Below are 26734 nucleotides of genomic sequence, written 5' to 3'. Positions count from 1 at the left end.
TAAAACAATGCATGTTTATATAAATCTACCCACTTGCCACATATGGTTCTAATATTTCTTTATGAATCCCATATACTCCTCCAGATTTGTGCAGACAAGATAGCTGGCCATAGCTGTTTTTTTTTTTTCCATCTTGGTTTAATAAACTGGACCAGGCCCTCTCCCAATGTCTAAATTTTCTTTGAGCAAAACATTTATGAAATGTTACAAAGCTGGAGATACCCAGGAAAACTGTATTTTTATCTTACTGACAAAAATGCTTTATGTTCAGGGAGTTCATATATGTATATGTATAGAGCTATCTGTATATCTATATGTCTCTCTCTCTCTCTCTCTCTCTCTCTCTCTCTATATATATATATATATATATATATATATATATATATATATATATATATATACATGTATATACACATGTATATAATTCATATGTATATATACTTTTAATTACTGGAAGGGAGACACAAAAGCATCACCCTTAGCACTTTTTGTTGGCTTACCCCACTTTAATTGTCTATAGAAATCTAAACAGCTCAACCATCTGGTTGCTTCCATCCAGATGTTTGATATCACTTAAGCACATCTGTAAACTTACAACATGCATGCGAAGTTTTTCAGGATGATTTGCATGGTTCTGATCCCTCTGCATCCCCTACAGCGTTTGAATTCCCGCCCAACCTCTTGGGGATTCTTTTTTCCCTTACAGTGAGGTGCACACTGATGGCCCTGCTGAAGAGAGAGGGGATCATGAGTATTACAACGAAATACCGGGAAAGCACCCACCCTTAGGTGGTGTTTCAGACGTGCGGATCAAAGTTCAAGCCACAGAACAAACGGCTTACTGCCCCATACGGTGTGAAAAGTTGTGCTATTTGGTAAGTCATGTTGTATTGTTATTGGAACTCGCAATGAGATTCTGTCCTTATCACCAGAGAGCTTAATTTGAGGGTTTCCAAATGCTAGTTTGGAGAAAGTATCATCTTCCTCTGTACACAGCCAGAGAGTGAATCATTGTTAGAGCCTGTAGAAGATCATTTTTCCTCCTAATCCCCCAACCTCAGCCTCAGTCCATGACCTCACATCTCGCTTCCCTGGGAAGACTAGCGTGGTCCAACATGTTACATCAACTTTGCCCTTCCCATCTCCAAGTCTTCCTGTGTTCTCTTTGTTCTGTTCCTTAGTTACTGTCTCCACAGCTAATCTTTCCCCTGAGCTCCTGGTCCCATCCCCTCCTACCAACTCTGTGCCCTTGTTCTGGCCATCAACCTCTGTCTCAATCCTTATTCTCTGCCTACTGGTTCTTTCCCTTGTGTCTGCAAGTAAATTTAGACTCTTCCAACTCAACGAATAATGTCCCACCTCCTTCTCATCTTCCTTTCACCCACAAATTTCTAGAAAAAACTGTCTTTACCTCTGCGTTCACATCCACACTACACTTCTAAGATCTGAACTTTGCTTGACAACTTGAGAGAAGTTACTTTTACATTGGTCACCAGTGTTTTTTTTTTTTTGGTCACCAATGGTTTAAATGCTAAATCTATTTCCTTCGTCAATATTTTGACTGTCTACATTTGATAACTGTTGGCTGCCTCTTCTTTTCTTTTTGACCACTTCTGTTAGCTTCTAAAACATTTCTCATCCTGCATGTGTACTTGCTGTTTTTCTTTCTTTTTTCATGTTTTCCAAGTTTTATTATGAATGTTTTCATACATACAGGCAAGTTGAAGGAATTATACAGTGAATATTCATATACTTACCATCTAGATTCTACAAGTAACATTTAACTGTATTTGCTCTGTCATCCTATGTAGTCATCTATCATCCATCAATCCATCTTACTTTTGATGTGTTTCAAAGTAAGTTGCATCTTTTCTTTTTATATCCTGAACCTTTGCATCCCCTCCCTGGGGAACTCAAACCCCTCCCTCACCACCATAAAGGTACTTTTCGATGCTCTGCTCTTTGGCTTGATTTCTCGTGTGGCATGCCACCTGCATGTGCACTCCGCCAGCTTCTGTCAGTACCTCGCTCTCCAGCTGTAATGCCACAGGCATCATTGCTTGTTTATATCAAGATTGAAGTCAGCGTTTTCTCCTTGACTCTGAAACAGGTTCCTCTGCTGATTCACTCATGTTTATTAATGATACTGCTACTCTTTCACTAATCTATAGTCATTTGTTTTTCTCACACTTTGGGCCCCATATCAATTCAGTCTTTGAGACCTAGGATTCCATCATGAAAATATCTTTTGAATCTACACAACCTTTTCCATTCCTATTGCACCTTTCTAAGTTCTGGTCCTCACTTGCCCAGATGAGTCTGAAAGCCCCTTCCTTTTCTCATGTCATTCCCTTGAGCCCTCCTGTATGGTACTGCCGGATTACTCTTTCTAAAACATAGACACTGCCCTTCTCAAAGGCATCAGTGCATTCCACTGCATTATTGAAGAGAGCTGTGTGTAGAAGGGATAATTGAAGCCTTTTGATGGCATGAGATTTTTAAGGATTGAAAAGTGAGCCTGGCACACATCTCAGCAGAGGAGGGCTCCAGTCTGCCACTTCATGGTTAGATAGAGGTTTGCTAAATGGCCAGTGTTTATACAAGTATCCTGGAAATCACACTTTCTGGCTGAGACTTGGATTGAGCCCTGGACGGTGACTTCCCAAGCAGAAGCAGTAACCTTCAGGCTACAGACCTTACGGTGGCAGCCTGGATGACCCCCACCCCAATCAGACCCATCTCTGCAGCTCCAAACCAGTGTACAATGAAAGGAATTTACACAGCCCACCCAGAATCTTAGTCTTTTGTTTTTACCTGTCAGACACTTCCTATGTCAGAAAGTGACGTCTGCTGTCTTCTGCTGGGGGTATCATTAATGTTTTGTTTGGTTTTTTGAACGTTTATGAATGCATACTATGTTTGTAAATGTTTCACAATTTGTTGTTCATGCAGCCTGGAAGCTCCAAGTGCAGCAGTGTGTATGAGAACTGTTTGGAACAAAGCAGGGTGACAGGTAGGTACAATTGCCTTCTGCATCTGCCACTCTCCTTATTCCTTTTAAACCATGTAGTCATGTGTGGCCCTTGCCCTTACGTACTTCATGGAAAAGGCAGGTGTATATAGCTAAACACATAATGCTGCAGCTGCAGGCTTGACACATTCTGAGAGGCCCACAATGCCGGTTGTGTGTCACTTGGAAGGCTTATGGTTCTCCCGCTACCACACTATTGTTCTACCTTATGGCGTATTTCACTGCTTTGACATCGTGAAAACTCTCACTAGAAAGGTACTTTCTCTGCTCAAAACTCAAGGGAATTCCACATCAAAGAAGATCAGACAGTAGGCTAATGTGAAAATTAATGCTTGTCAAATCCATGAGGATTAAGATAAAACCTTTATTTCTGCTTGCCAAAGGGAACAAAAAGAAATCTGAAATGTGAGAGTCCCACTTAGGGTCCCTTCCACCCCATACTTGCCAGGGCATTAAATGTCTTATTACTGCTCATGATAATTGACGTTGGGCATAGGTTTTCCACAATGCAATGTAGAGCATCAGCTATCAGATTGGAAATATATTTTCATAAAAACAAGTTATACTGCTAGGTAGTTCATTTTATTCTGATAACTCATTGAAAGTCTTTATTTCTTTAGGAATTAAAGTTTTGCAGCTTTAGATGGAGAGATAACTGGACAGTATAAATAATTCAGTGGAGGGTAGAGCTGGATAACCACACTTAGGGACATAAATTAAATTACCAGGAACTTGCCCTCTAGGAGGTAGTCATTTCCAAGGATACTTTTGTATTTCTTAGGGAATTATGCCAAAGTACTCTATTAATTATATTATTTTTATACAGTGAGGAAATATGAGGATTTACTGTTTTAGGTACGCTATGATTACCCCCTTCCTCCAGTCTGCAAAAATAATAGGAGTAGTGTGCTAAGGCAGTATTTAAAATTCTTCAAAAACATGGCTCCTTTTCATAGAAATTAAAATTTCATCCCATTCTTTAAGGTTATTTAAAATTTCAAACTAATTGTTAATAATACGACTAAAACAAATTAAATTAGTGGTAAGGTAAGTACAAATGTCCTTTTAAAACTGTCCTCCCTACGAGATATAATTCCTTCTTCCCTACCCCCCTTTCCTTTACTCAGTAAATCCCTAACCTAAGGATTTAATAGTCAGGGACATACTACATATGCCCTGTCATATTGTAACTATTTTCTACCTGTGCTGAAGCCCACTTGGAAATATCTCCATGCTCTGTTTTATCTCATTTGATGTTCTCCATGTATTCAACAATTTACTCAATGATTGTTTATGAGGCCCTCCTGTGGGTCAAGCACTGAGCTACAACATTGTTTCCTGAAAAAATTAGATTCTGACTTCCAGTGGGAAGCAGATCGCTAGGAAGCCATATCCCCCAGACCTCAACCACTAAGACCGTGGAGGGACAGAAGAGGCCTTCCTATTGTGATAGGAAGAATTTTCCGAACTCAGTGTCCTTTCATCCACAGACACCCAGAAATTAGGTGTTCCTATCTTGGGGCCTGCCTGTGACTACTTGGGCATATGTTTAAAAAGTGATCTGAAATTCTTGACCAATGAGCAAATTAATAGCAGTTGCTATTAATAGCAAATAGACATTTTTTATAGGTTTTCCCAGAGATTTATACGTAAGCATTTGAGAGACACCTATACAAATATTTTCAATAAGGTTTGGCTTTTCCTCCCAAGACATTTATTTATTCAAATATTGACTTAAAACTTGAATTCCGGTGTGTTATAAATACTGCAATAGGCTTCTGGTTGTTGAAGGAGTTAATTGTATTTATTGCCAGATGTATAAAAGATTCCTATCCTTCATAATAAATTCCCTTATGGAAGAAATAATTAGCAAAATAGAATAATGTTTCCCCAACCTTCAACTTAAAATGGAAATGTTGATATTTTTAATCAAAAAGATGTTAAATTCCCACAAACCCTAAAGGCTTGCACTTAAAAAAAAATTGGTACTTTAGTATCTACCCTGTGCGTGTATTTATTTTCTGCTACAGATCTTCTCTTAAGCAGGTTGGATAGGTTCTCAGAGTAATACTTGGCACAAAGAACTTTTGGAATGCATAATGGCTGGCATGTGTGGTTGAGCTTTCATCAACCACACACTTTACCCTAGAAAGATTTTAAATTTGGGTGCAAATTTGGGCAAAATTTTTAAATTTGAGATACTTTTTTTTTTTTTTTTTTTTAATTTAAGACAACATTGCTGACTTAAATATAATGGCACATTTTTGAAAAAGAAATGGTAGCTTTCACAAGAGACATTGGCGCTTTTGTGCATGGCCAACTTGATGTGGTCAGCTCATGTCAGTGCTGTGTGAGGGGCAGACAAGTCAGCGCCCTGTGCTAAAGGTTGGCTCAGGGTCTTCAGAACATGGTAGGATCAAATATGCTAAGAAAAGAAAACTGGTAGACATTCAGTCATCTGTTCATTCAGCTGACAGATGTTTTTCTTTTGTGCATTGTGCTTTCTACCAGGCATTGAAGATGCAAAACATACACCGGTAAAGGTTCTAGTCTCTCTCAAGGACTTAAGGAATCTGTGGTCTCCAGGGGAAGACAGACAAGTAAACAGATACCTACAGCTTATCATGGAGTGGCATCTTACCCAGTCTTGGGGAGGGAAGGACTTAATAAGGGAAGGCTTCCTGAAGGAGGTTAATTCAGAGCAAAATCTTAAAGGACAAGTGGGAGTTAGCTAAAGAAAGGGAAGCGATGGATATTGTAGCAAGAGTTAAGCATCACATGCAGAGACCCAGCATCAGGAAATAAATGCACAACTGAGCAGTGATAGAACTGAGCAGTGATAGGAACTATTCATTGAATGTCTGCTACAAGGCACGTGCTCGTAATAGTATGCTCAGTGAATGTCTCACCCACATTCTTTCATTTAATCCTCACAACTGTATTGTAACCGAGGCACCCCCATTTTACAGGTATGTAAACTGATATTTAGAGAGGTTAAGTAATTTTCCCCAGGCTGCACAAATAGTAGGAGGCACCACAGGAATCTGAACTCACATCCATGTTAATTTAAAAGCAAATCTCTTACAAACGCTTTTGATCGTATTCCACTTTTAGTAAACTTTTAGGAGCAGATAGTCCTAAATAAATGATAATTCAATCATGTATAAGTTATATACACATACTGGTATATTATGCATATATTATGAAACACAAAAATAGAAAATTTTAGTTAGAGTTAATAATAAACATTTAAAAAAAACCTCTTGCTAATTACAATGGCTGAATACTATCATTAGATAATATTTCAAGGCCTGATGTACATTTAGAGCATTAAATGATAAAGAAAATTGACACAAAGCCACATTTCAAATCTTGTTAATTTTAACTTTTGGGAGGTCAAAGTTCGGATCTAATTAGATCATGCTTGTTTATAAACTCTAATGCAGTTAAGGAGGAGCTTGTACTAAGAGTAAAAGAATAATTTTCAATTCTTGATTTCTTTGTCATGATGATTTAGCCACTTACCCATTTGTGAAAGTAAATTTAGTTTCAACTACGTAATATACTTCATAAATCCAATTAACCAAGCAAATGGAAACTGTCATATGTTGGAAAATGTTGCAAATAAATGAAGTACCTTGTGAACCCTCTCTCAATAGAAATCCCACTCCTCCCTCAGGATATCCCACATACAGAGAATGACATGGGACAAGGTGACATGTAACACTGATAGACAAGGAGGAAAGAAGGAGCAGGTAGTAAGACTATAGTCTTCTGACTGGGCTTCCTTTATTCGGCGTACTCTTAGATTTCCATGTTATGTATTACGAGAATCAAGCACTATTCACCATGATGTGAAAACCAGTATGAGGTTGGTCCTTTTTGGGCCACATGGGAGGGGCTTACTGACTGAAACAACAGAAAGACTGATGTTTTATGGTAAGACAATGGGATGTCAGTGTCACTACTTCACGTGCAGCCTCCTGTGATCTTGTAGTATCTATGGCCAAAACCATAAATGTGCTTGTTTAAACAGAGAAGCTGAAATGTTCCATCCTGGCATTCCCAAGACAAAACCATCTGGTTGGTACAAAGTACTTCATCTATCCGGTAGTGAAATATGGTGCTAATATCCATTCAATAACTGTTGATGTGATTTTATGTGCCAGTCATGTGCTAGGAGCAGGAGTTTCAGCCGTGAACAAGACAGACAGGATCCTTGTCTAGATGTAGTACAACCATTAGAAAATTAACATAAGCAGTAGAACTTATTACTCTTGTGATACGGGCTTTAGAGATGAAGTATAAACTCTTAGGAAAACAGAGAGATAGTCTAGTCTGAGAAGGAAGGTCAGGGAAGGTTCTCTTGAGAAAGTGATGTTGAAACTGACACCCAAAGGATGAGGATGATGGAGAAGCAGGCGGGAAGAGCATGTCAATCAGAGAAGATGGTCTTATGGTGGAGATTATATGGCAAGAAGGCCGATGTGAACCCGGGCAGAGACTGGGGAGGCCAGGGGTACACTCCAAGGGAAGCTGGGTTGAAGAACTTTATCTGAAGAGCAATGGGAAGCAATTCAAGGGTTTTTAAACTCTGAGAAATATGATCAGATTTTCAGTTTTGAAAGGATCATTTTGGCCACATGTATAGAATTGCATGCAGGGAGAGAGGACAGAGTAAGGGGGAAGGAGGAGATAACCTGAGGGGTGACTCCTTTCTGTTAAATAACAATACACATCAGCAGTTGGTACAAGGCTGAGCTTGGCAAAACAAAACTCTGGGCATAGAGAGAAGACAGACTTCCTGTTCTTAATAATTTTAAGTCAAGAATTGAGTTTTTTTAAAAGGAGTTTAAATAATGATATTCAAGTTCCACAGGGCATGTGTGTTTTCTATGTTCCCGGAGCGTATTGTGTGTGGGTTTGTGCTATTTGCTGGACAGTCAGCCCTCTTCCTCCCCTGGCTTTTCCTCTTTCGGGGTCTTCCTGCTCCTTTCCGGTCTTCTGTAGAAGCAATGAGTCAGCTGAGGAGAGGGCCAGGGAGGGGCAGGAAGGCCAATAACGGAGCTTTGCCTCAAAGACCAGAGCATATCTTATTTTTTACAAGTCACATCTAAAAGTCAGTATTCAGTCCTTATATGGGATGGGGTAGCTTTTCCCCTCCTATCAATTCTAGACTCAAACATAATTTTATTTATTGTTTATAAAGCAAAAACATGATACACTGATCATGACTAATCACTACAGGTAATGCCCATGAGAGAGGGGTGCAGGCCCAAAGAGACACCTCATTAATGAAGCATACGTGTCGAGTGGATCTCTTCGACGACCCCTGCTATATTAATACACAGGCTCTTCAGAGTACACTTGGCTCTGCCCGAAATCAAAGCTCAGCTCACTCACTGGGAAGCCCATGGCACTGTGAAAGTAAGTACCTACTCACTGACTGTATTAGTTTCCTGTGGCTGCCATAACACATTACCACAAACCAGATGTCTTAAAACAACAGACGTTTATTGTTTCACAGTTCTGTAGGCCAGAAGCCCTAAATCAAGATGTCAGCTGGGTTGGTTCCTTCTGGAAGTTCTGGAAGAGAATCTCTTTCATGCCTCTTGCCTAGTTCCTTGGTTTGTAAACACATCCGTCCATTCCCTGCCTCAGTCTTCACACAGCCTTCACACCTGTGTCTCAAATCTCCCTCTTCTTTCTCTTATAGGAAAACAGTCTCTGAATTTAGGGCCCATCTAAATCCAGAAAGATCTCATCTTGAGATCCTTAATGACATCTGCAAAGACTTTTTTTCCCTAATTAGGTCACATTCATAGATACTGGGTGTTGGGCCTTGAATCTATCCTTTTAAGGTTACTATTCAACTCTACACTGTCTCTCATTTTGAAGAAGGTTATTTTCTTGGCCTCATTTTCAGGGAGCTAAAAAGGATTCTTTCTTATCTCAATCCCTCACCACAGTTAATAACAACACTTTGTGGAGCTGTTATGGATTTCAAGATTTTGGGACTTTGATTTTGCATAATCTTTTCAAATACTTTAACTCCCAACTTTTGGTTTCTGCTGTGTGCTCTTGCTGAAGGAAGGGCTGTCAAAGCCAGGAGATAATTTTGAATTCATTTGTTTGCATGAGGAACAATGGCCATGATTTTGGTTCTGTTTAGTGATGGTGTTAATTTTATTCATTTCAAAACCCCTTAGTAAGTCATCTATCTATGCAGCATTAAAACAAGATGGCTCCTTTCCTCAACTGTAAACTGTGAATAAAATGCAGTAAGATTTTAATATTAAAATGCATCACTCTCCTGCCAAATTGCTCCTAGGGGTAAATGCATAAATAGGAACATAAATAAATAAAAGCAAAGTAAGTGAAAAGCCTACAATAAACTGAAAAATAAATAAACAAAAAATGCTTTTCATAACATATTGAAGCTTATTGGGTTCAGAGGTTGGGTTGGTGTCAAATTTGATTCATTCCAAAGATAGAGAACCAGTTGCTGAACAAGTCCTTTCACTAGCCCAGGAAGACTTTCTAGACCTGCCAAAGGCAACTTGACAGCTAGCACGGCCAAATGGCAAGGTGAAATTTAAAAGGCGATTTTGCCGAGCCTGGGCTTAACCAGATCACCTTAACTCTCTGGAGTAAGAAACAAAGGTCTTCATTGCCAGCCAGGTGGCCAATGGGCCATCTTCTTGCAAGCTCTCCATGATCCCTCTTGGCTCCCAAACAAGCCTGTTGGATTCTCTGGAAACAGACACTGAGATGGGCTTGTCATGCAGGGTCTTTATTGGGATCAGTATAAGGAAGGGAGGGGGAAGAAGCAGGCTTGGGTAGAGGGAGAGATGTGACTACCGTGCAGGCCTGACAAAGCCTCAGCCAACCCTACAGACAGCATATGGGCCTGTCAGAGTTGCCCCACATTGGGCCCAAAGGACTGGGCCTTTTAGCCCCACTTAGCTCAGTCTTAGGCTATGGGCCACGTGAGGGCTTGCCGGAGGGCAGGGCAGCTCTCTGCTGCTGAGGCAGATCCTGAAGGCTGGCTGCTGACACCTGGAGCACTTGGTCTTTCCTTGAAGGGCTCTGGATAGTGCATCTCTGTTTCCACCACAGAGGGCATCTTGTCCCATGAATAATGGGTATGCCATGATTTCTGCAGTGAACTTCATTATGGAGTATCCTATGTGGGTAAGGTAACATTTGTTAGAGGGACAGCTTTTTGAAAAAGGGTTTCTGGACCTCAGGCTTTAAAAGGAATTTTATAAGAGTATACACTTGATAGGTTCCATTTTATGGACTTTTCAGAGCAGCAACATATTATTAGAAATATGGCACAAGTTAGGTGATCTGATCTATTCCTTGATTCACAATTGCAGTTCCTTTATAATCAAGTCTTTAATGTTAAAAATCTTCATAATTCAAGCAAAGAAACTTTGCCTTTTGTCATAGACAATGTAATAATATGAAAAGGCAAAATTAATCCAACCTGCCATTGGTTGAAAGTCAGTGAGGCCTGCTGTATCCGAAATTGTAATGTCAAATGTGTTTTCACTGACTCCAGACTTCTTTTTTCATCTTTTTTCCTCTCCCTGACTTAGTAGCAACATGTTTGATAATTTAGGCCTCTAATACTCTCTCGTTTTTTATTTCCTATTTGGATTTAATGTATTATAGCTCTCCTGGGCTTCTTGCTATCCCCCTGAGATTAATTTCAGCCTAGCATCACTCCCTCCAAAAATTTAAATCCAACACCAAAAGTATAAATAATGTTGACTTAAGAAAATTGAGTAGAGTTGGAGTAGGGATAACTTTGTGCATACTTTTTTGCAAAGTATCTTAAATACCCATACACCTTTTAACCTTTCTCCCCTACTGTTTCCTTCTATTTCTTTCCTTCCTCCCTCAAAAATCCTCTTTTGCTTCTCCGGTCATACTTAACCCCTCTTATTCAGGCAAAAGCTTACTGACTAGTTTGGTAAAATAAAGCAAGAGTAAAGCTAGAGACATGAACCTAATATCTCTCAAGCATGCCTTCAAGGCTTCTCAATTCATCACAGCACACTACCAACATAGCAAGAGCTCAGACACACTCTTAATTCTTGTCAAACATGGCAGAATAAATTAGACAGTATGCTGTCTAATTTTGGTATTGATTTATTATTAACTTCAGTCTCAGCTTCCATAACAAAGAAACCCCCAAAATACCATAGTGTAAAAAGGACTGAAGTTAATTTATTTTACCCGATAACCCAAAGATTGGTGGTACAGGTCTGGTAGGACCTTTGTCATTCTTGACACCTGGCTTCAGTCTGTGATCTAAGATGGCTGCTTGGGATCTCACCGTCACATCTGTATCCAACCAGTGGGAAGAGAGAAGGGCAAGAGGAATGCACATACATTCCTTTAAAGGACACGACCCAGAAGTGGCAGACATCATTTCTTCTCTTGTGCTATTGGTGGAACTAGGGCTTGTGGCCATCCCTAGCTTCAAAGGGGCTAGAAAAGTGAGTCTAGCTGGGTGGCCATGAGCCCAGCTAAAACTTAAGAGTTCTATTATGTAATGAAAGGGAGACTATATTGGCAGACAGCAGTCTGCTACAGCACACCTTTCTGCTACCCAAATACCCATGAACTCTTCTTTTCGCATAGAATATACTTGCCCTCTCCCAAAGGGAGACATTGCAATACCGCATATGATTACAACATCCAGCCTAAAACTCCATGGTGGTGATGTGAGTCCTCTCCATCAAGATTGGGTAGGGAATCCTTATAATTTGTAACTTGTCTGCCCTCTCCGCAAGCGAAATTGGTGGAATTGGAATAAGATAACCACAATACAAACTCACATTCCCAAAACGGAAGCATGCACAGCACACAGCAGGCACTGGTTCACAGCGATTACCAAATCCTGCCAGCCAGTGATTGCTTAGGCTCCCTGAGCTGGAATGACACAAAATGATTTGCTTGGACTCTGTTTCCGCTTTATGAGAGGAGCCTCCTTGTCTATTGTCATCTATGGGCTGGGTCTGTGCCTTCTGTGCCATTATCCTCCATGTGTATATTTCAAGTGGATGCTGGAGAATGTGCCTTTTCTTGGGGCTTTACCACCTTTAAAGCCCATTTCCTACTGGTATGAGCTTGAGAGATTGGGTTCACTTTAAAAGCCTTACAGCTATAGACCACCAGAAGGGATTGTGGTTTCTTTGGCAATGTAATTTCCTAAAAAACTTAGTAGGATGTTGCTTTGTTCACTTAGAATCAGTTCTGCATGAAATTTCCCATAATATTCCTTTATTATTCTCTTGCTGCCTGAAGGATGCCTTCTCTCTTTCTTGTTATTGGTACTTTCTATAGTCTCTCTTCTTTTCTTGATCAGTGTCCATTGAGATTTATTAATTTAATTGATCTTTCCAAAGTATACAGGTTTTGGTTTAATTTTTCTATTTTTGTTTTCTGTTTCATTGATTTCCATTTTTATCTTTATTATATCTTCCTTCTATTTGCTTTGGATTAACTTTTTCTCTTCTTTATCCAGCTTCTACTATATTTTCTTCTATCGGCATTATATTTTTATTTCTATAATAAAACATATATTCCACTTGAACTTTATGTTTGATATGAGGTAGAAGGTCTAGTGATATTATCTATGTAAAGATCCAATTTTCCAAACATCATTGACTAAATAATCTCGTCTTTCTTTAATGTCAATCTCTATTATACTAGATTCCTCCTATATATGTTAATCTGTTTCTGAGCCTCCTATATATGTGAATAGTTTTTCTATTGACCCATTTGCCTGTTCTATACCAGTATATTAATTGCAATATACTAGTTACTATGGCTTTGTAATATATTTTAGTAGACATGTGATTATTCCTTTATGTTACAGATAATTTTTCTCTGGGTAGTATCTTAGCCTTTCATTTATGCTTAACATTTTATATTAACATCTTTTAGTAGCAACTTCTTAGACACCTTATAGAGTGGTCATAGTTTTTCCCCTCAATAATCCAAATAAGTTCCTATTTGATAATTTTCACCCCCAACTGACCCGTACTGATAAACAATAAACAATATACAGTTGATTCTCATTATTCGTGAATTCCATATTTGAGAATTTGCTCACTCACTAAAATTTATTTGTAATCCCCAAATCCAAACTCATGGCACTTCTGTGGTGATTTGTGGACATATGCAGAGCAACAGAAAATTTGAGTTGCCCAGTGCACACATTCCCCGCTGAGGTCAAACAAGGCAGTGCTTTGCCTTTTTGTTTCAACTTTCATATTGTAAACAAGTGTCCTATTGCTATCTATTTAGTGCCACATTTTGTGATACTTCTTGATGATTTTGCTGTTTAAGATGGCCTCTAAGTTCTGCTGGAGTTCTGTCTAGTGTTCCCAAGCTCAAGAAGACTGTGATATGCCTTACAGAGAAAATATGTGTTAGATAAGCTTCATGTGGGCATGGGTTATAATGATGCAGGCTGTGAGTTCAGTGTTAATGAGTCAGTAATATATAGTAAATGTGGTGTCTTGAGACAGAAACACGCGTAAAACAAGGCTATGTATGATTGATAAAAATGTTGTGCCCTGAGGCTTGGAGGAAATTCACCCTGCAATTCCCCTAGGGACAATGGTTCACTTTGCACTAATTCAGTGTTCATGGCAACTTTTAAAAATATAACTACATGACTAAAGAGAATTGGCGACTTGTGGTCCTCCTGAATCAGAGATGAAGCCGTTGTAACATGACGTGGGGAGAAAAGGGCACGCTTTTCTTCCCACAACAGAAAACTGAGGATTGTCCCCTAACCCTGATACTCTTCTCACAAGTTTATATCCCTCTTCTGATTTTTTTTTAGTTATGTGGTTATCCTTACTTTTGCGTATATTTTTAATTCTATACACAGTTATTTTCCAGTCCTTTGATAATATAATAATCAATACTATCAAAAATATCTTTTTACATGTGCTTTTAAAAAACTGAATGCATCAATATGCTGTCTTCACAGTTCACATTGGTTTCTTTAAGTGTCTCACCCCCCTCCCTTCTCATTGGCATTACTTGCAATTGTTTATTTCAGATTTTACATGTTAGATTTTTTTCTCTTTCCTAAGCTGTATTCCCCCTTTCAAAGGTTTTGTGCATCAGATACATATGGGTGTGGATATTCATATGTATCTTGTGCTTTCCTGAAGTTTTAATTGTGAACAATTTGTCTTTAGTTACTAATGGAACTCCAAGGTGACATGATTATTTTCTTCCATGAGCCTATCACTTTTTTCTTTTTTGGTTTCAATTAGAATGGCCTTTCTTGCTGCTTCCTTAAACTTCACTACTTCTGAGAAAATATATCAAGCCAACAATTTAATATTGTATGGAAATTATATATAAATAACTATATTTAAATTATGATTATCATCCTCAAAGTCAACTTTATGTAAGGAAAGGACCACGATAATAGATAATGTACCACCATGTTAAGAGTGGTTAAGACCATTGGTGATTAATTTTATTTTTTCCAAGATTTTAAAAAATTAACATGTATAACTTTTAAAATTAAAACAAAAATTTACAAAAGTCTGTGAGATATTCTCTTTTAGTAGAAATAGATTTTTAGCAAATGTTTGAATGATTGAAATCTCCTAGCACAGTGTATCTTGTCCTTGTGCTAATTTGGGAAACCATGTTAGCAAAATAATGTCCAGATTCTCTGGCTGGCCCATGATCTGTTGCCTCTTTTCAAGATGATATAATGTCTGTTTTTCTTTTGTTTTTTCCTTGTCTAAAAGCTCTCCACCATAATCTCAGAATAAACCCAGAGCCATCGTGCACTAAGATGTGTGTGCCCACACATATGCATGTGTGCTTCTCCTCCACACTTGCAAAAACACTTTCTCTCTTACACACATAAACACACACAGCTACTCAACAGAAGTTCCCCATTATGCTTGAAAGCAGACAGCACTAAGTCCATCCTCAAGTATTATTCATCAAATCCAGACACATTTCTTCAGGCTTTTTCTAGTGACAATTGAAAGACCTGATTGTTTGTAAAGGAGAATATTTATAGCCACTAGAATAGACAAAAGATACTTTTAGAAGATATACTTGTGAATGTGGCATCATAACTGTGTTATGCAGAAAGAGTTCTTAAGCAGGGACGAAACTGTAGCATATTAACAGGAGAACTGCCTTATGTCCACAGGGCACTCGATCCCTTTATCAGCGACTTTATAGGATTGTCACGTATAAGATGTAAAACTCAAAATCAAGAGGATTTTTCATTTATGAGACCTTTGCATAAGGACACATAAACACCCCTTTGCATTTATGAAGATAAAGGCTGGTTTCTACTGCAAAAGGTCTTTTGCATTTAAAAAGACAAAATCTGATTTCTATGATTATTTTCCTGGTTAATTTGCCATATTAAACATATGACTTTTAGCTAGATTCAGACATAAGAATTTTATGTTGTTACTTCTGGAGATGCTGTAAATCATCCTGATAGCCTTTTATCTACTAAGGACCTTGGTGAGTACAGGAGTAGAGTGGCAAGACCAGTTGTGGAAATAGAAAGATTTTTCAATCCAAAGCAAGAGCTTTAGAGTGCGGTGATTAATGACTTGAGCTTGGAGGTCGGATCTTGTTTCAAATCCCAGGTCTATAACATATTAGCTGTGTGACTTTGGGTAAGTCATTTGGACTTTCTAAAGATCTGTTTTCTTGCCTGTCTAATTTTGAGAGTCAAACAAGATAATATAGCATTGAACAGTGCCTGTCTTGTTCGATAAATGGGAACTACACAATAATGATTATCACTGTCAGTATCAATAGCACTGTTAAGTGCTACTTGGAAGTACCTGTCATCCCCACTGCCCTCACTCTGGATAATACGCTTTCTGCAGAGCCTTGGGGGGCTGCCTCAATGTTTTGCCTTTTTTTTTTTTTTTTTTTTAACCTGATTGACACTGTTTTTTTCCAGGCAAGTGAATGACACAAACAACAGAATGGTCATTTAATAGGAATACTCTTAGGATCAGCAAAGCTTTGAAGTGCTTGGTCAGAAGCATCTCTGAAGCACCTTAATAATTTGGTTTTTAAAAAAGCTGAATGCTAAAAAGTAAGCATAACCCAAAGTTACTGTAGGCATTTTCAAAGAGTTTGGAAAGTCTTAGAAGCGCTCTGTAATTCAGATACAGCATAAGCCTCTTTCTCTTCAACATATAGCCCTCGGGACATAAAGAGCCTGACGTAACTGTCTCTGCAGTTATAAAAGCAGTTCTCATGGGCCAGTTCCTTTTCTCATCTGAAAGGAAAACTCCTGCACCTGGACAAGACTTTCCTGGTAACAATGTTTGGATCTCCTATTAAAGTAGAGCTGTTGGAAGTTCTGAAAACATAAACCTCATTTGTTTTAGAAACAGCATTATTTAAATAGTGCCCGGCGCACAGTAGGGCTTCAAGTTGTATTTGCTGAGTGAGTGAATGAATGAATGAATGAATGAGGAGATAACTTGATGATGTCTCTCTTTTGTATTTTGACTTCAGAAGCACCAGAAACTGTTCAGCCAGGTGCCATGGCCCAGCCTGCCAGCTCACATTCTTTGCCACACATTAGGCAGCAGTTGCGGAGTGAAGACTGCTACCACGGCAAGCTGAGCAGGAAGGCAGCAGAGAGCCTGTTAGTCAAAGACGGGGACTTTTTGGTTCGAGAGAGCGCAACATCTCCTGGCCAGTATGTACTGAGTGGACTACAGGGAGGCCAGGCAAAACACCTTCTCCTGGTAGATCCGGAAGGCAAGGTACCACTGACTTCTCCTTGTGGTCTTTGTAGGGTCCTGTGAGTAATGTTACTCGGAATAAGATCCACAATCTATTATATTATTATATTGAAAAGTGTTCAAGGTTAAGGGTTTACTTTTTCTTGAACCTTCCAGTTGGAGCAGGAAGTGCTAAATCAAGGTTAGTGGAGGGGTTTGAGTGGGATCCACACTGCAGGATCAATTCTGCCCTTCTCAATTCAGTTCAGTGAATTAAACGAATATCTACATGGATGTACAGGGATTTACAATTGACTATTGCTCAGTATCACATAGATAGTCCTTGCTCTCAGGGTACTTACAATTTCATAAAATCGATGCTTAAATAATTATAAGGATGAATGACATAAGAATGGTTCGACCAAAGCACTATGATGTTTCCCAGGATAGAGGAGCGCTCTGGATGAGGCAAACTGAAAGGTCCCTTGCAGGGTCTGATATGTATGATGAAACTTGAAAGAAGGCAAATTTTAAAAAGGGGGTACATTTGAAGTGTAGGGAAGAAACCATAGGAACAGACAGAGCAGTAGAATGGTATTATGCTAATAAAAAAATGTATGGCTGGAACAGAGGATACCTGTAGACTGAAATGATCCTGGACTAAAAACAACAAAATAGTAATAATAAGTCCTTCCTTGTCAATAATTACCTTAATTGTAAATGGTTTAAACTCTCTAGTCAGAAGATGTGGAACAACTAAATGGATAAAAAAAAAAAGATAATCCAATTATATGCTTTCTATAAGAGGCTCACTTTAGATTTAAGGATACACATAGGTTGAAAATGAAAGGATAGATAAAGATATTCCATGCAAATGATAACCAAAAGAGAGCAGGGGTGGTCATACTTATATCAGACAAAGTAAACTTTAAGTCAAAAACTGTTAAAAGAGACAAAGAATGACATTATATAATGATAAAAGAATTAATTCACTAGAAACGTATAACAATTATGAATATGTATGCACCTAACATCAGAACACCCAAGTATATGACACAAACATTGACATAACTGATGGGAGAAATAGACAGCAAAACAGTAATAGTAGAAGATTTCAATAACATCCAAACAGAAGATGAATAAGGAAACAGAGGACTTGAATAACACTATATAGATCAAATGGACCTAATAGATATGAACAGAACATTCTACCCAACAGCAGCAGAATACACATTCTTCTCAAACACACTCGAAACATTAACGTTAGGTTATAAATCCTAGGATATGTTAGATCACAAAACAAGTGTTAACAAATTTGGGAAGATTGAAATCCTACCAAATATCTTATCAAATCACAATGGAATGAAACTAATGGCAGAAAGAAAACTCTAATATTTACAAATATATGGAAATTAAACAACATACTCTTGAACAACCAATGGGTCAAAGAAGAAATGAAAAGGGAAATTTGAAAATATCTGGAGACAAATGAAAATGAAAATACAGCATACCAAAACTATGGGATGCAGCAAAAGTGACATGAAGGAAGATGATGGTGATAAATGCCTATGTTGGAAAGCTCTCAAATAAACAACCTAATTTTACACCTCAAAGAACTAGAAAAGGGAGAACAAACTAAATCCCAAATTAGCAGAATAAAGGAAATAATTCAGATTAGAGCAGAAATAAATGAAAGAGAATAGAAAAACAGTAGAAAAAATACACCAAACTATGAATTAGGTTTTGAAAGAATAAACAAAATTGACAAACCTTTAGCTAGGTTAGCTAATAAAACCAGAAGCAAGACTCAAATAAAATCAGAACTGAAAGAGGAAACATTACAGCTGATGCCAATTTACAACAAAATGGAGGGATATTGAGAGTATTATACTAAGTTAAATAAGTCGGATGGAAAAGTATAAGAACTGTATGATTTAATTCATATGTGGGATATAAAACAAAAAGCAACAAATGAACAAAGAACTGATTCAACAGAAATTAAATGATTATAAGAGATTACCAAGAACAATTATATTCCAAGAAATTAGATAACCTAGACGAAATGGATAAATTCCTAAAAACATACAGTCTACCAACATTAAATCATAAATAAATAGAAAATCTGAATAGATAAATTACTAGTAAGGAGACTGAATCAATAATCAAAAACTTTCCAATAAAGAAAAGCCCAGGACCAAATGGCTTGTTTGTGAATTCTACAAAACATGTAAAGAATAACTAATGCCAATCCTTCTTAAACTTTTCCAAAAAACCAAAGAGGAGGAAATACTTCCAAACCCCTTTTATGAGGCCAGCATTACCCTTATACCAAAACCAAAAAAAGACACTATAAGAAAAGAAAATTACAGGCCAACATCCCTGATAAACATAGGTACAAAAATCCTCAACAAAATACTAGCAAACCAAATTCAACAGTGCATTGAAAGAATTGTATGCCATGACCAAGTGGGAATTATCCCTAGAATGCAAGGATGGTTCAACATATGAAAATCAATGTGACACACCACATTAGCAGAATGAAGGATAAAAATCACATGATCATCTCAATAGATAAAAAAAATCATTTGACAAAATTTAATACCTTTTCATGATAAAATAGACACTCAACAAACTAAGAATAGTAAAGGCCACATATGTAATGCCCACAGCTAATATCATACTCAACAGTGAAAAACTGAAAGTTTTTCCTCTAATATCAGGAACAAGACAAGGATGCCCACTCTTGCCACTTTTATTTAACATAATATTAGAAGTGGCACTTTTATTTAACATAATATTTAACATAATATAACAAAAAAACTGTTAGAATAAACAATTTAAGCAAACTCGCAGAATACAAAATCAACATACAAAAACCGGTTGCATTTTTATACACTAATAATGAACAATCCAAAAAGGAAATTAAGAAAACAATCCATTTACAATAATGTCAAAAAAGAATAACATACTTAAGAATGAATTTAACCAAGGAGGCATAACACTTGTGCCCTGAAAACTACAAAGCAATGCTGAAAGAAATGAAAGAAAACACAAATAAATGGAACGACATTCCATGTTCATGGATTGGAAGATATAATATTGTTAAAATGCCTATACTACCCAAAACAATCTATAGATTCAATGCAGTCTATATTAAAATCCTAATAGCATTTTTTTATGGAAGTAGAAAAATAATCCTAAAATTCATTTGGAACCGCAGAGGACCCCAAATAGCCACAACAATCTTGAGAAAGAAGGATAAAGTTGGAGGCATCATACTTAATGATTTTAAAAAATAAAGATACAGTAATCAAAACAGTATGGTACTGGCATGAAGACAGACATATAGACTAATGGAACAGTATAGACAGCTCAGAAACAAACCTATAAATATATGGTCAAATGATCTTTGACAAGGTTGCCAAGAATGGGGAAAAGATACAATGGGGAAAGGGTAGGCTCTGCAACAAAAAGGGGTTAGAAAAACTGGATATCCACATGCAAGAGAATGAAATTGATCCCTTGTCTTTATACCCTACACAAAAATCAACTCAAAATAGATTAAAGACTTAAATATAAGACTTAAAACTATAAAACTCCTAGGAGGAAACATAAGGGGAAAGTTTTATAACATTGGTTTGGCAATGATTTCTTGGATACGATACCCAAACCAAAACACAGACAACAAATGCAAAAATAGATAAGTGGGATGACATCAAACTAAAAAGTTTCTGCGCAGCAAAAGGAAACAATCAGCAGAGTGAAAAAGCAACCTACTGAATGAGAGAAAATATTTGCAAACCATGTATTTGAGCAGGGATTAATTTTCAAAATATATAAGGAACTCCTACAACTGAGTAGCAAAAACGAAACAAACAAAAACACAAATAACCTGATTTAAAAATGATAGACAACTTGAATAGACATTTCTCCAAAGAAGATGTAAAAATGGCCAACAGATATATGAAAAGATGCTCAACAACAGTATCATCAGGGAAATGCAAATCAAATTCACAGTAAGACATCATTTTTCACTTGTTAGGATCGCCATTATAAAAAAAAAAAAACCCCAGGAAAGAACAAGTGTGGGTGTGCAAAAATTGGAACACTTGTACTCTGTTGTGAGAACGTAATGTGGTGCAGCTGCTATGAAAATCTGTATGTAGTTTCCTCAAAAAATTAAAAATAGAAGTCCCATATGATTCAAATATTCCACTTCTGGGTATTTATCCAGCATACATCCCCAGGGGAATGGCCAGTCAGTGGAGCAGTCAGAACACATACAACATTTATCAATTCAGTTTTCTGTTTTATTTGGGTATGGTTCATGTTGCCCCCAAGCAATTACAATAGTAACATCAAAGATCACCATAGCAAATATAATAATGAAAAAGCTTGAAATATTGTGAGCATTACGAAAATGTGACACAGAGACACGAAGTGAGCAAATGCTGTTGGGAAAATGGTGTCGGTAGATTTGCTTGACATAGGGTTGCCACAAACCTTCAATTTCTAAAAACGCAATATCTACAAAGCACAATAAAGTGACACGCAGTAAAACAAAATATTCCTGTATGGTGAACACTTGAAAATTTGTTCAGCGGGTAGATCTGTGATGTTTTGTTACCACACACACACACACACACACACACACACACACACACAGCCTGTGTGATGGGGGTCACAGTGACAAATGTTTGCAGGGCCTGCCCAGTGCTGTAAGTGTGTAAAGCTGGGCAAGAGATGGAAGGAGCAAGGGGTGTGGTGGCCTGTGATGAACTGAAAGTGAGTGCATGTCTTGTGTAAGGGGGGCGGTCACCACTCAGTGCCAGTCAATTGCTGCCATTTGGTGTAGGGGCTGTTGTAGCCAGCTTTGATTTTTCCATCGAAGCCACAAAACTAGATTTTATATGAAATCTCCCCATTTTTTAATTCAAAAAACTTAAAAACTCTCTTCCACCTTATTCCCAGCAAACCGAAACACCTCTTGGTGTATTCACCCAAGTGGTTAGTTTATAATCCTGGCACTAAGAAGATTAATTTGCTATTTGCATGCAAGATCGATTAGAGAGAAGGGGGGAAAACCAAGGACAGAGAAAGTAATTAGAGGATTATAGGTTAAAATCTAGTGAAAGCTTGAACCAGAATGGAGGCAGGAGAAGTATAGAGGAGGGAAGAGTGAGCTGAAATGAAGAGCACAGACTGACAGAAGTGACCAGCTGATTTGACTTGGGTTGGGGATGAGACGGAAGAGGTAAAAACATCTTCCAGGTTTGGGGCCATTTGAGAGTAAGTTGGAGACATCGTGCCCTTTTCCTTTTCATCCATGAGTGTGTATTTTCTAAGAATAGGGATATTCTCTTACATAGCCATAGTACCATGACCACAATCAAGAAATTAAAACACTGATGCAATACCATTATGTAATTTACAGTTCGTAGTCAAACTTATTCCAATAAGTGTGTGTGTTTTATGCTGAAAACCAGTATCTAGACAGAACTTAAAGAATGTCTTGAGGAGATGAGAGGTAGCAGAATTATGGAATAGGGTGCTCCCTGCTGCACCCCTTCCCGCTCCTGGACAGTTCCCGGCCAGCCTCCGAGCAGGAGTATGTTATGGACAGGCTGCTAAGCCAGTGGAACCATGATCAAGAGTAATGTCTTCTGCCCGTGTCTAGGGTGAGGATATAATTACACCAGGGAGGAAAGTCCACAGGAGAAGGCAGGCCTAGGGCAACTGAGTTTCCTGAGTTTGGCATGCAGGACACGAAGTTCTGTGTAACAAGTATTTATGTAACCCCGTCATGAAGTCTGCAGGAAGGAGACACATACCTGTTAGAAAGGTCTGAGAAGCCTCTTGGAAGGCACAGGATTTGTGTTGAGCCTCCCAGGAGAGGTAGGACTTCTGCAGAAAAGCCTGCTTCCTGCACAAACAGGATATTATGGAAGAACTCTGCTTGATGAGATTTAATCATAATCCTGAAATTCATGCTTTGCTACAACCCTCTTAAATATTTATAGGAATAGTGACATGATAGAATATAGCAAATTGTCACATGGCAAAAAGGTTGATTGCAAATTTGGATTGGGTGACAAATGCTTACCATTTTCCTAACTGGGAAGGACAGTTGCTTTACAAAGGTAATGGGGAATGAAAAAATTATTTACTGAGGGATACAGAGCTAAAAACTACCTTTTATTTTATTCAGCAAAATAGCTCTTTCAGGGATATGTGTTCTTTTGGTTCTTTTTTCCCCCTGATTGTTTTGTCTTTCAGGAGAACTATTGTCATTTAACCTAAATACCTCTGTATTTCCTTTTCAAGGTGAGGACCAAGGATCATATATTTGATAATGTCGGCCACCTTATCAGATACCACATGGATAATAGTTTGCCAATCATCTCTTCTGGAAGCGAAGTAAGCCTTAAACAACCAGTAAGAAAAGATAATAATCCAGGACTTTTGCATTCAAACAAATGATAGTAGGGAAATACCATCACACTGATACTTCAAGAAACTCCATTTTGTGTTAGGACACAAAGATAATTCAAACTTGGATTCTAGATAAAATAGAACACAAACTGTGAAGTGCATCTTTCTGAGACCATCATGGATTGGATCCTTTATAAAACAAAGAACTAACAAAAATTGATCATCAGAAAGTGAAAAATCAGAAAAGGAGAAGAGGATTGGTCCCTTTGAAAAGGAATTATACATATGCACGGATGTCACTTTTTAAGGCCATATTGCATTGATAACAAGCTAAAAGCACAATTAAAATTTCACATGCTAAAGATAACTTGAATGAACTGCTGGGGCAGTGGTATGTGCCTTTCAACTTGATAATTTGGGGACATTTTCATATTGGGGAGATTAGTTATAAGTGTCTTCATATTCTATACCTACAGAACCATTTGCCAAAAAAAAAGTTGTTACAAAAATAAGAATCAATTTGCTTGATGGATATTGACTTTATTATATTTTCTGTTTAGTAGCACTTTCACTGCAATATTAAAATAAATCTGACATTGAATTCGGACTGTGTCTATGCCAGTGGAATCAAATCAAAAGCCACTAAAAGCATTGGTCTGCTCCATTGGCTTGTCCCATTTGCTGGTTAAAGGGTTGGGGCCCAAATTATTTGGCCTAGTATTTCTCAATTTTTGCTGTTTGAACTGTTTGTATGTAGCATGTGACAAGCCGAAGAGACCAAATCTATCAGTCATTTCTGATATCATATTTCTCCCTCCTCCCATCCCCCCACCAAAAAAAGCTCATGAGCACATGGATTTAAAAGATGGCAACCAAACCAGTGTTCGTCACATTCACTATCCAAGTTGGTCCTGTTACTATTTAAAATACTGGATTTATTTGAAAGGGCAGATATCCTCTTGATTGGCTGTGACTTAATGATAGTCCCTCACCTACATGTATCTATAGCACCTTTTCTAGATGTGACCGGACAAAATGCAGAAGGGAGTAAACATAGTAAACTAAACAGTTGGGAAGTTTTGCCACATGCAGATGCACTGGTAAACAGGTGGTGTAATTAAGCGTTGTGCAGGGAAGAGTGCTGGACCGGCTGTGATCACTGTGACCATTGGCAAGTCACTGAACCTGTCTGGACTCCAATTTCCATGTCTATAAAATGAGAGACCTAGGCGAGGTGAATTCAAAGGTCCATTTCAGCCCTCACATAACATCGGTCTATAAAAAGCAAATTTTCCATTTATTATGGATCAGTGTTGATAACCAGTCCATATAGTGAAGGTGAAAACTCCAGTGTTTTCCTTTAGTCTGTGTTTGTACTCAGCATGAATTGCACAACTGATGTCAACATGCAAAAGGCAGACACCCCAAGCCTTTAAGGCAAAAACATTGAAACTTTGGAATAAAATGAGTGAATATGGTAGAAGGATTTGGTTGTTTTAAGTAGCAAAAAACTGCATCAGTCCTTTGCTTGCCCTTGCATATAGAGATACGGCCCTTATTTTAGAGTGTTTTTTATCCTGAGTTATCTGGATAATTGCCTTAACTCCACTTCATTTTGGCTATATAGATACAACTTAATATTTGTAATTGTGATATATTTGCTAAGTTTTAAATAAAATACGGGAAACTTCTTTTGGATAGAAATCATCAGAAACCAAGCACACTGAACTCTTAATATTTTTATGTAAGGGTTTATGATTTTTATTTTACTGCTACTGCTATTAATTTCTTACACAGGTTTGTTTCCTTTTATACAACTAGGATATAATGTATTTTTCATCAGTTTTGCATACACCGTAGTTCTTGATTATCTCTTCATAAAGATCAAGAGGGATATAGATCATAGAAACTGATGGGTGATCTAATCACCTTCCTCAGAGAAGGGCTGTGGTCTCAGTCTGGCTGAGCAGAGTGTTTGCTGGGTAGCAAGAAAGAATTCCTGATACAAATAGACGCAGCAAATAAATGATGGGAGCAGGACACATGGATAATCAGTATTTCAACTGTAATGGCATAGTAGCTGGATGAGCAAATACTGCTCTTACGAGTACTGCAGACACAGTTAAAAGAAAATAAAACAACAAAGGAAATGTTTGATTGCATGTGTTAAAGTGGAAATCCATCTGCCTATAAATACCTGTAAATGACTTTTCAAAAAAAAATAAATGATTATTGCTTTGTGACAATTGACAGTATATATCTGATGTTTGGGATTTAGAAAATTTGTCATTTGTAGGCTGTGTCATGCAGTCCTGACAGGAAACAGATGGCTCGCTTACATTGGGTAATTTGAGGAGAATTTAATACAGGGACTCTGTTTTACAAAGGTGTGGGAGAATCTGGGAAGCCACAGGGGAGGGTGCAGTGCCCTAGGGCCAGTGAAGGGGTGGAGGGGTAGTAACAGAAGGAGGGGGAGCTGTGTGGAAGGGCTGCCTTTTAGGAGCTGTGGCCTACAGTGGGGGGACTCAACCAGTCCTGTGAGTCAGAGAGTTGGAGGCTGGGGCATTTTACTCAGTAGACAGGATAGTCTTTTCAACAGATGATGCTGGAGCCATTGGACACCTGTAGGCAAAAGAATGAATCTCACACTTTACATAAACATTAGCTGAACCTGATGGTGGACTTAAACTTAAAATGTTAAACTATGAAACTTTTATGAAAGAAAAACATAGGGGCCATTCTTCAGGATATGGGGCTAGGCAAAGAGTTCTTAGACTTGATATGATCCATTAAAGGAAAAACTGGTACATTATGTTTCATCGAAATGACAAATGTTTGCTCAAGAGGATGAAGGACAAGTGATAGACTGGGAGGAAATATTTGCAAACCACATATCTGAAAAAGGGCTAATATCTGGAATACATAAAACACTGTTAAAACTCAACAGTGAAAAAGTCTAGTTAGAAAATGGGCAAAAAAAACATGAACAGACATTTTACTGAAGATGCAGAGATGGCAGATAAGCGCATAAAAATATGTTCACCATCATTAGCCAGTAGGGTAATGCGAATTAAATTCACAAGGAGATATTACCGTATACCTATCAAAATGGGTAAAATAAAAAATAGCAACAACACTAGATGCTGGCTAGGATGAGGAGAAAGTGGATCACACATTCCTGGTGTGAATGAAAAATAGTACAGCTACTCTGAAAAGCAATTTGGTAGTTTACTAAAAAACTAGACATGCAGCTAACATTCATCCCAGTAGTTATAATCCCAGGCATCGATCACAGAGAAATGAAAACTTATGTTCACAAAAAACTTGTAAAGGAATGTTCATAGTAGCTTTGTTTATAAGGACCTACAACTGGAAACAAACGAACTATGGTACATCTATACCATGGAATAGTACTCAGCAATAAAAAGGAATGAGATACTGTTACAAAAACTTGGATGAATCTCCAGAGGATTATGCATAGCAAAAAAGCAAATCCCAA

The 26734-nt window shown here is 37.9% G+C and overlaps 1 protein-coding gene across 2 annotated transcripts in view; it reads left to right on the top strand.

The window, feature by feature from the left end:
* SHC4 (SHC adaptor protein 4) overlaps nt 1–25481 on the top strand; it is a 109058-nt gene extending 83577 nt beyond the window's left edge. Inside the window, exons 8-12 of one of the 2 annotated variants that reach the window (XM_088797197.1) lie at nt 707–875; nt 2953–3013; nt 8279–8458; nt 16592–16845; nt 23128–25481. In XM_088797197.1, coding sequence (XP_088653323.1) covers nt 707–875; nt 2953–3013; nt 8279–8458; nt 16592–16845; nt 23128–23283 — 820 coding nt within the window. In that variant the 3' untranslated portion in view covers nt 23284–25481. The remainder of the gene's footprint in view (nt 1–706; nt 876–2952; nt 3014–8278; nt 8459–16591; nt 16846–23127) is intronic. The other variant, XM_019730684.3, reaches the window with a different exon arrangement.
* Nucleotides 25482–26734: the final 1253 nt, after the last annotated feature.

The sequence above is a fragment of the Rhinolophus sinicus genome, chromosome 3 (genome assembly GCF_057876585.1).
Source record: "Rhinolophus sinicus isolate RSI-liver-muscle chromosome 3, RSI-T2T, whole genome shotgun sequence".
NCBI lineage: Eukaryota > Metazoa > Chordata > Mammalia > Chiroptera > Rhinolophidae > Rhinolophus > Rhinolophus sinicus.
The sequence above is the reverse complement of the archived record's forward strand: the minus strand, read 5'-3'. Positions and strand labels throughout refer to the sequence as shown.